This window comes from Solea solea, chromosome 5 (genome assembly GCF_958295425.1).
Source record: "Solea solea chromosome 5, fSolSol10.1, whole genome shotgun sequence".
NCBI classification, from domain to species: Eukaryota; Metazoa; Chordata; class Actinopteri; order Pleuronectiformes; family Soleidae; genus Solea; species Solea solea.
In genome coordinates, this window is record NC_081138.1 from 16,219,789 (window position 1) to 16,230,476 (window position 10,688).

At 39.9% G+C, this 10,688-nt stretch overlaps 1 protein-coding gene across 1 annotated transcript; it reads left to right on the top strand.

Moving 5' to 3' along the window:
• chrna3 (cholinergic receptor, nicotinic, alpha 3) lies at nucleotides 1–7,532 on the top strand. The gene is made up of 6 exons (XM_058628574.1): nucleotides 1–110; nucleotides 498–637; nucleotides 2,807–2,851; nucleotides 5,102–5,211; nucleotides 5,419–6,619; nucleotides 6,739–7,532. The coding sequence occupies exons 1-6, from the start codon at nucleotides 50–52 to the stop codon at nucleotides 6,865–6,867; spliced, it is 1,686 nt and encodes a 561-aa protein (XP_058484557.1). The 5' UTR covers nucleotides 1–49; the 3' UTR covers nucleotides 6,868–7,532.
• Nucleotides 7,533–10,688: the final 3,156 nt, after the last annotated feature.

Sequence of the window (10,688 nt, forward strand, 5' to 3'; positions counted from 1 at the left end):
TCTGCTCCCGGCAGCGTCCATTCATTTTGCAGTTGTTCATTGAGACAGGATGAAAGCCAGTTTGTGGCTCAGTCTACCTGCGTGTTCCGTCCTCCTGTTTCTACTCTCAGGTCAGTCGTTTCAATATCACATCTCGCTGACTTGTCACTTTTCATGAACTTGTTTTATTGCCATATTAAAGTAGCATAATGTAAATTATTTTCCTTAAAAAGCAATTTATTGGACAATAAATTTTCGGATTTTTACTGAATGAATTCTTCAGAATAATGCAACTGTTGTGTAGTGATGTGAAAAGATGTATCTTTCTTGCCACCAGTACTACATCTTAACACTATAGGACAAAGAAAACATATTAAATATTCACTAACATAGGCTAACTATATCTTTTTTTTTTCCATAAATGAACAAGCGTCATCTGCCAGTTAGTTATTCTGAAAATAAGCTTGTGTTCAAAACACCCAGCACTGAGGACCATCTGATCTTCTGCTCTGATTTAGGAGGCACGTGCTCAGATGCAGAACATAGTCTCTTCTCTGTACTATTCGCCAGCTACAACCAGTACATACGACCCGTGGAAAATGTGTCCGACCCGGTCATTGTTCAGTTCGAGGTGTCCATGTCCCAGCTGGTCAAAGTGGTAAGTAGCCTGGCCGATGTCTTTAGAATGATTACGGCCGCCGATGCTTTATAGTCAAAAATACATCACTCTGCTCAATATGGAGTTACAAGCTGACAGGGGAAATAAACAAATAAAAGCAGAACTCAGTGTATATAAACCTCCCAACAAATAGTTTTCACACAGATGTGTGTTCTTTGGACAACAACATTTTAGATAAAGGGATTATTGGGACACCATATGAGACACCTGAAATACTCAGGTATAGTTGCCAGGCTCATTGTGAGCAGTGAGAAGTGTAGCAGATGAAAAGAGTTCAGGTTCAGACATGTGAGCTGTCAGCGGTCTCTGCACCTCTCATTGTAGGCAGCTTCTATCACTCAATCACTGCCACAAAAAAAGATTTAATGACGCTTCTGCCGGCGTTTGTTGAGGATACACCGGTGGAGTGGTGTCACTGACTCAGACAGGGTCTTAGGTGGAGGCAAGTAATGAGTGATTGATGAAAAAAAGGCTCAAAGTTGAAAAGCACAACAGCACTGGGTCAAGAGTATCAGTCACAAGGACGTTGTGTTCATCAGCACGTGTTTGATTTGACCAAAATTCGTCTGATTTATAAATAAACTGGATTGATATCTATCATCATAACTGTCAATGTTTTGACTATTATTATTAATCTGAATGCCCCATGTGCAAAAGTACAAACTGCAAATAAACGTCTACTTTTGTAACAACAAGCAGAATTGGCTTCATCTTGCAACGCTTGATCAGACAAGATGTTTAATTTAACCTTCATACAAATCTAAACTACCATATTATGCATATTGCTTCATGTTGACGTTTATGAATTATTTCATCTAACTCCCATCAAGAAAGAAAAATGTTGAAAATATATTTACAGTGCAAGCTCAGTTTAATTTCCATACACAGTACATAAGCAATCTAACACTTAAATAATCATCTGCGTCGTCTGGACAGGACAAGAGATAACTGTGACATGGGATATTTTATCAGTCTCACTCTCCTTAACTTGGTTAATGTAACAGGCTCCCAGTGCTGATGGATGACTGTTATTCCCTCTGCACACCTGGTGCTAACACAAATGCAATAGGCCTTGGTCAGCCTGCGGGCAGGACCACATGAGCTCATTTAGGCTATCAATAGTTCATCAGCCAGACAGCCTCAGTCATTATCTCACAATGAGGGATTGCACATAGGTTCTCTGAATGTACCAGATCATGTAAAAGGAGTGTTGGCTTCCTTAAATTAAATACTCATTAGAGATTCACTTTCTTGCCTAGTTACATCGGGAAAACAATATGTATTGTATCTCCATTAAAATGTCAGTAATTCATATGAAAAAAGTGGAAACGTGTGAGTAGTCAATGCTATCAAAGTCTGGTTACCGGCATAATTAAAGCTGAGTAGGTCACATGTTAATTAAATCACTGTTTCTCAATCCTCATTCTCTGGCACCCCCGGCCTGTATGTTTTTAAAATGTTCGCCCGCTCCAGCACACCTGATTTAAATCACTCGTCATCAAGCTCTGCAAAGGCCTGTTAACGACCCACTCATTTGAATCAGGTGTGTTGGAGCAGGGGCACATCTAAAACATGCTGGGCCTGGGTCACCAAGGACCAGGATTGAGAAACACTGAATTAAATAAGTAAGTGTTCAAACAACTTTCAATTAAAACGATGGAGTTTTAGCTGCCACTGAACAAAAATCTATCAGACCTGACTCAAAACCACAATTTCTTAAGTCAAATAAACATTGTTTAACATTCTTGCGCTCTCTCTACCTGTGATCGCATCGAAGCTAGGATAATAAACTGCCACATGAATGGATAATGTCGCGCACTGGATCATGAGATTCCTTCACAGTCGAAGTCACACACAAACCTGCCCTCCATTGTTTTGTCTCCATCAACTCTGTTCCCACTTTACCACTGATGTGTCAGAATAAAAGTTGAGGCTGTGCTGTGACTTTCCGGCTCTGTATGTGCGTTATGCTCCAGGACTCAGGTGTGCTTCTCTGAAACCTCCTGTCAGGGACAGACAGGTGTCTGACCCTGCAGAAAGCAGAGGAAATGGATGATTGCCAGAGACTATTCCTGTCTTAATTTTAAAAAAATGACATTAATTTGCATTTATTGACTTGAATATCTTCATTATACATTTTGTTTACAGGATGAAGTCAATCAGATCATGGAGACCAATCTGTGGCTGAGACATGTAAGTTTATGGTGCATGACTGCAAATCGACCTCGAGCAAGGGCCTCAAGTATAGATCCAGCCTTCTGTCATACATAATTCTTCAGTAATAGACTGACAGGTTGAATTATTCATGAGATGAAGCTTTTTAAACACATTGATTCATGTGGTCCTGTTTTGTTTTGTTTTTTGGTTGGACCACAACACTGAAACACAAAGGTCCATAAATTATTGACTGAGCAATGTCGAATGACCAATTGTTAGAGGTAGTTGCTAACTTAAGACTGGTATCTTCAGATCAAAATAGCTTTCTGACAATTTTATTGGGATTTTTTCTGACAAAAGGCTAAAGGCGGCCAATTGATTGTGTGTTGTAGGCGTTGGTGGCAGACTTTTCAGGATATAAAATCTAAAAATTAAATATTACAACTAAAATACCCTCCTGACAAAAACAGATGATGGAAATATGCCTACACTAGTGTAAGGACAAGAAATGGTAACGAATAAGCCACCCCCCTTCCTATATATTTTCCAAGTTATTTCATTTCAAATGTTAAGAAGCTATAGTGTCCAGTTTTTGTATGCATTGTATATGTATTATTCTGTGTAGCAGTATATCTCACAACATAGTATCTGTGCTCCAGTTTCTGTGATGAGAAGTAGCAGGTTTCTCCTTTTGGCCACAAGGTGGCATATCCGCTAAAGTGAGCACTGCTCAGGAGTAAACAAGCCAAGCACATGTAGTGTTGCCCCTTTCCTTTTCTTTTGATTGACAGGTAGGGGGCAGGCTCGACTCAGAACTCCATGGGAGACGTGCTTGATTCCTTCCGGTTCCATAGCGATAGTGGCACGCGAGAGAAATTTATATTATAATTTTTTTTCACCGTGAGAAATACAATATGTGGCAGAAGTGAGTGACAAAGACTGAAAAGCGAGACTTGAGAGCCCTGTACTACTGAGTGCATTTTTCACAGCTCTCTGAGGCTACTTTACTATTGATGCTCTATGAGTCTCACTGCTGTCCTTAAGAGAGGGTCAAAGCAGTGGCCCAAAAGTCCATACAACACACTGTAAACTGTTTCCTTTCACAAGTAATGTAGGAGCTGTATGATGTGGAGTTGACAGCGTCTCATTGTGTCCCAGAGTTTAGTCAGAGCAGATATGTATACTGAAAGCAGTCTAAAGTACCTTAAAGGGATACTTGATTAAAAGTATCTTGCCAGAAAATGACTTTGGTAGAAGTTAAAGTCACTTTTTTAAAAATATTACTTAAGTAAAAGTCTTAAAGTATATGACATTTACTGTACTTAAGTATCAAACGTAATTTTCTGATATACAATGTACTTAAGTATGAGAAGTAAAAGTAATAATAAAGGAGTAATGACTGAGCCATGGTGGTAGAGCGAGTTGTCTTTCAAGTGGAAGGTTGTGGGTTCAATTCCTGGCTCTGCTAGTCTATAGTCTTGAGCAAGACACTTAACACTATGTTGAAGTGTATGAATATAATGAAAGGTGTGTGAAAACTGTAGTGTAAAGCAGCTCATGAAGAAAAGCGCTATATAAATACAGACCATTAACAACTCTTCTTCTGATTTTATTTGGTAGCAATGAGTAACAACGATAGAGGAAATGTAGTGGAGTAAAAGTAAACAATTTATTTAGGAAATCTAAAAGTAAAGGTTGCTAGAAATATAAATAACAAAGTAAAGTACAGATACGTGAATTATATATAATATATATTATATTACAACACTGACTGAATAATCATCTAAAGGGCTGCTACTTTAGGCTGTCTTTTAAGTATCATAAATCTGCTCTGTTTGCTAAAAACATATTTAATAGTGTTAACTTTGGCACTGCCCCTTCTGATGACTTCATCAGGTCAAATGAATTTGTAGCACTGACTTTGATTTGCAAAAACAAGCACGCTAACGTGCGAAGATAAGACGCATATTAGCATGCTAATGTTAGCATTCAGCTCAAGTACAAAGCTATTAGCATGGTTGTAGGCTCATGTTTGGAATGCATTGGTGCCATAAATCCTGAAGGTAATATAAATATTATATTATTTATGATATATTTTATGTTTTTTCAGCTGTTTTAGTCATGGCTTCATTGTGCTGTCAAATGTTGGTTCATTTTAATCAGCTTGACTAAAACCATTTAAATTCCTAGGGAAAACAGATTTAAAGAGAAATACAAGATTAGGGATTTTATTTTCATGTGCAATGTGCAGTTGAAAAGTATTATTACACCTGGTGTGTTTTTCAGGTCTGGAATGACTACAAACTGAGATGGAATCCAAAAGACTTTGGAGGTGTTGAATTTATCCGAGTGCCGTCCAAAAGGATATGGAAGCCTGACATTGTACTATACAACAAGTAAGTATAACTGTTTGTTGCATTGATGTTAAAGGATCATGATGACAGCCTCTATAACTTATTTCACATGGGCCGTTCTTTTGTTTCGCATATTCTTAATATCACAGAGGACTGAAATCAATTGTTTATATCCCTCAGTTTAATCTTCAGTAACTCTCGACTGCCATTTTCCATAAACCTTTCCGAGTTCTTTATCTCTCTCCACAGTGCAGTTGGAGATTTTCAGGTGGACGAAAAAACTAAGGCCCTTCTTCGTTACAACGGTGATGTTACCTGGATTCCTCCAGCCATATTCAAGAGCTCCTGCAAGATTGACGTCACATACTTCCCCTTCGATTACCAAAATTGCACCATGAAGTTTGGCTCCTGGACTTACGACAAGGCAAAGATTGATCTGGTGCTGATTGGCTCCACAATCAATCTGAAGGATTTCTGGGAGGGCGGCCAGTGGATCATCATTGATGCTCCTGGTTACAAACATGACATTAAGTACAACTGCTGTGAGGAAATCTACCCTGATATCACTTACTCGTTGTACATCCGCCGCCTGCCTCTATTCTACACTATCAATATGATCATCCCTTGTCTGCTTATTTCCTTCCTGACAGTGCTCGTCTTCTACCTGCCGTCTGATTGTGGTGAGAAGATCACTCTGTGTATCTCTGTTCTTCTTTCTTTAACGGTCTTCCTGCTTGTTATAACTGAAACCATACCTTCCACGTCACTCGTGATTCCCCTGATTGGCGAGTACCTACTTTTCACCATGATCTTTGTCACCCTTTCTATTGTCATCACTGTTTTTGTGTTGAACGTCCACTACCGCACCCCAAAGACGCACACCATGCCTATCTGGGTGCGGAGCGTGTTCCTGGGACTGCTACCCCGGGTGATGTTCATGACCAGGCCAGAGAGGGACCCCGAGACGGTGACAGGGGCTGACTGTGTTCACACAGCACATGTAAGACCCCATGCTGTACATTCAACAAACACTTTGCAGAAGCCTTATAATCCTCAGGCCCTGGCCTCTAGTGTGGTTTCCAGCCTCACGAACCGCCAACGTCTTTACAACAACACTGAGCTCTCCAACCTCAATAACTTAAGTATAGACCCAGGCAAAGATGCAGTTTCTGGGTTGCTAGGCTGTGAGGGCCACTGCAGCTGCTGCTGGCACCAGAGATCCACCAAACTGCCTGCAGATTCTGGGGGAGGTAGCGGAGGACTTGGTTGTCAGGGGATACTGACTGGAGGCAGTGCTGTTGGGTTGGGGGGAGGGAGTCAGTGCTCAAGCTCCGAGTCTCTGGATGGAGGAATAATCTCCCTGTTGCCGTTTTCCCCTGAGGTCAGGGAGGCTATTGAGGATGTCAAAAACATAGCGGAGAACATGAGACGACAGAATGAAGCAAAAGAGGTGAGTACAAGCACATCAAACAAACACCGTATTCATACTTTTCCACCAAATTGCATTCTAATAACCTACAACATTTCCATCATAACTCTGAAACTGTTTTCAATATGATGCCCTCACAGGTTCAGGATGACTGGAAGTATGTTGCCATGGTAATCGACAGGATCTTCCTGTGGGTTTTTGTCCTAGTGTGTATCCTGGGAACAGCTGGCCTCTTCCTCCAACCTCTACTACTGGGGGACGACATTTAAATTGGTTTAATCAGTTTGGCAAAACTTGAGACAGTTGAACTGTGCAGCTTTTGTTACTTCCAAGATTCTCACTCAAGAGGGAAAAGAGAGCAGAAATGCTGAGTGGATCCACAGAAAGAAACAGGATGAAATAAAAACAGTGTCAGCCAAAAGCTGATGCCAAGAACCGTTGGTTACAATGCTGAGAACCTGTCTAACAAACCATTACGACCTTGGTGACCACTGAATTAAATTACAGTGTAAAAACACATTTTGCAGTTAATAGCAATGTGATATTGCTTGGGTGAATATGATGCTGGTGCTCCTAACAAGACACAAGATGTAAACTATACCTGCTGAGTTAAATATTTGTAACGTGTTTTGTCGAGCAAGTAATTGTTGCAGTTGATTCTAAAGTAACATCATTACTGTGGACAAGTTTTAGTTTTTAAAATGTGATTGTTTCATGTCTGAGAATCAAGCAATGAAGTGGACTGTAGTCAAAGAGGGACATCATGTGGTTATACTTGAAAACTGCATGTGATCAAAAAGGGTTTCTCGGCTGTTTTAAAGGGACATGTCACCTATTTCATCATAACAAGTACTGTAATATTTACCACAAAAGAGAGCAACAGTTTGACTTTGTTTGCATAACTTTGTGGACAGTGTGGTGATTTATTAAAAGTTGATTAAGAATAAGTGAATTGTGAACATTTATTTATTCCCTGAAAGTATGTAAGGTTTAAAGCATTTTTGGCTTCAAGAAACACTCCAGAGTTTATGTTGGGTTATGCTAAGAGCACCTACATTTGGGTTTTTAGACTGTTTCTTTTTAAACTTAATCTAATTGCATACTCTAGTCTAGGGTAGACTGGCAAAATAAGACTTTAAATGTTTTCAATTTCTGATGATTTTTGCTGTTGGTGAGGTATAATTCTGCCTCTACCTGGTCTTTGAAATGATGTCTATCAGGCCTGACTGAGGGAGGGTTTGTGTGTATACACCAGCAGCACAGGAGCGGGCAGGGGCAAGAGGTGTTTATCCCTCCAAACTGTGGAACACCCACAGAGTCGTACTTTACACTTCTGAAACATGTTGCGGGCACTTCTTTGTATTTTCAGTCATACTTCAACCTTCTCATAGCCGCCCCGCTTAACTAGTGTGATCCATCTGTCTTGACATAAAACAAATCACCTCCTGTGTGCATTGTGGACATGTTGCCGGGCAACTCCAGATGTAAACACCCCAGAGAAAAATACAGAGAGAGCTGTGTGGAGCTGCTAGGCAAAATCAGCATCGCGTGAGCTCAATACTTGAGTCTGTAATGTAGTCTTGCTTGTTTAGTAGGTACCCACAACATTTTTTAAATAAAGATGTATTATATATAGTATTGTATGTGATTGTGAAAACAACGATAATACAACATGGAAGTCAACGAGACAATTACTGCAAAGCATTATTAGTTAAATCATAATATCCACACTGCCTAAAGAATTATTGTTTACAGAAAAAAAACAGTAACCTCTTGTCAATTTTTATTTGATTTTCATTTTATGCATTTCTCACAAAGTACACATCTAAAAAACAATATATACAAGAGAAGAGTAAGCACAGCAATAGTAGCCAAAGACAAAGCTGTTCTCAGGTGAGCTACACCTTTGTGTCTCGAGACAAAATCTATCCAGAAGAGGGCAGTGTCCAGCAGTTTGAGGGGCTAATCCCTGAGCAGTTTGGAGAGCCTCTGCATGTTCATCCACCACATTTCTGATTACATTTCTACGTATTTTTTAGGTTTCGAGCACAAGGTGCTTAGAACCCTATTGAAACTGAAACGAAGTTATTCTTCTTCTTCTTCCTCCTCCAAATGAATTGTGTTTTTGAGGCCCTGAACATACCCCAAAACTCACCAATTTTTGCAACCGCATCACACCTGGTGAAAAATTACATCTATTAGTGGTTCGGGGAGTGCGTGTCAAAAAATGAAAGTGGGCGGAGCTAAAAACGGACACAAAAAACCTGTATTAGATCATCTTACTGTCGGGTTGAATGTGAAAATGGTATATTTTGTAAACAGCGCCTCCTGGTGGAAGCAGAAAATACTAAAAAAACAATCTGTTACAATCCTGGTCCAATCTGAACCAAACCTGCTAGGATTGATGATAGTCCGACCCTGAAGCTGCCTGTACGAAAATATTCAATTTCGAAAAATGCGCCCCCTGGTGACGACAGACAGAATTACACTTACAGTTTTAGATGCTGCTCTAACAGGGATTGTTGTATCCACCTGAAACTTGATATGTGAGACCCCAGACCCGTCTTGAACATGTCCGCAAAAGATCACCTCCCCACAGGAAGTAGAAGCCAGAAACAGGAAGTAAAGTCTAAGATGGGCACACGGAGACTCACGAGCCCTCGAGCTCCAACCCGTTCAGAACCGCTTGCAGTACTTTTTTAAATTTCTTTGTTCCATATAACACAAATCATTAAAACCAATTCATTTTGTGGACAAAACACGTGATGTTCACAATTTGAGAACATCATTTCCAGGTTTGAGAAACAATGATCAACATTTTCTGGTCCAAGGAATTGAAAAAAATAACTGGTGAATTGAGTAGAAAAAATAAAAATAAAAATCAGCCCCCTTCTCCACAAAAGCATCATCACACAATGTCGTCGGTCATCTCTTTTTCCTGTCAAATTCATGATGCAATGGATGCTGACAACAAGCTACTGACTTCTTGGTCTACTGCTCGGTTGTTCCAAGTCTGATCTTTACTTTGGGAAACATGTTGTACATCGTTGTTGTTGTTGTTGACGACGACTGCACCACTGTTCAAATAACTATTTGAATAGCACTATTCAAAACAACTCTACAAAGTGTAGAGTTTACAATAGTAAAAATACATCTGTAGTTAAAAGGCATTTTAAAGCAAAGTAGTCTAATGTTAAGTGGCATATTTTTATGCATTAGCCATATTTAGTGTTAGTGGCTAGAAGTAAGGAAGTTGTGAGATGGGGGCAAGTAGCAGCATCACCATCCACTATAGCATTCCCTGCTTTAGAGTCCAATTTATTATATTCCCTTTTAAAACCTTGTACAAATCCATACAGGGTTTGAGTTTTCTGGTTAAGACACACCAAGTTAAACACTTGGAGCAGTGTCAAAAGGTGCCAAGTCTACAGTAACAGATCAGTGCAATTCGTTTTAAAAGAATTCCACATCTTTATGTTCAAAGCACTAACTTGTCAAAATAACACTCATCACAGAATCACTGAAAAAATACAAGTCAACCATAAAGTTAAGAACAAAAGTTTTACTTGATATGAAGAAGGCAATAAATACAAGTTTTCAATGTTTAACATTACAGGCTAAAAAGTAGCAGTGTCTGTACACCATCACCATCTACAAGTGATGTGATTTACACTACAAACCTGTCCATTCCAATCCTTCGTTTCGGGGGAAGATACATGCTAGGGCTGAACGATATATCGTTATCGTATCGCTATCGAGATATGAACATTCAAGATATTAATATCGAAAAAGCAACGATATAAACAATATAGATTTTCCCCCGCGCTCGCCCTGCATGTACAGCTCTGGCGGTCACAGTAAACTTCATTTTTACGATTGCACTTGAATGCACCACTACGGCCAGCCAACCACAAACCTTATTTCATGCTTGCTGTGGATCGACAGCTGAAGCTAACCAATGACAAACATAGGAGGGCGGGCGGTAGACGGAGACTGAGACGCGCACACACAAACACGACATACACAGCGGGAAAGAAAGTGACATGAGCGCGGAAGATAATGCGGCCGGTGGCGATTTTGTGCCAAAACA

Excerpts from the sequence above, each read along its gene's own strand:
- chrna3 (XM_058628574.1), top strand. The coding sequence starts at position 50 with ATGAAAGCCAGTTTGTGGCTCAGTCTACCTGCGTGTTCCGTCCTCCTG. Across the intron at positions 638-2,806 it reads TGTCCCAGCTGGTCAAAGTG|GATGAAGTCAATCAGATCAT; the intron begins GTAAGTAGCCTG and ends TTTTGTTTACAG. Across the intron at positions 2,852-5,101 it reads CCAATCTGTGGCTGAGACAT|GTCTGGAATGACTACAAACT; the intron begins GTAAGTTTATGG and ends TGTGTTTTTCAG.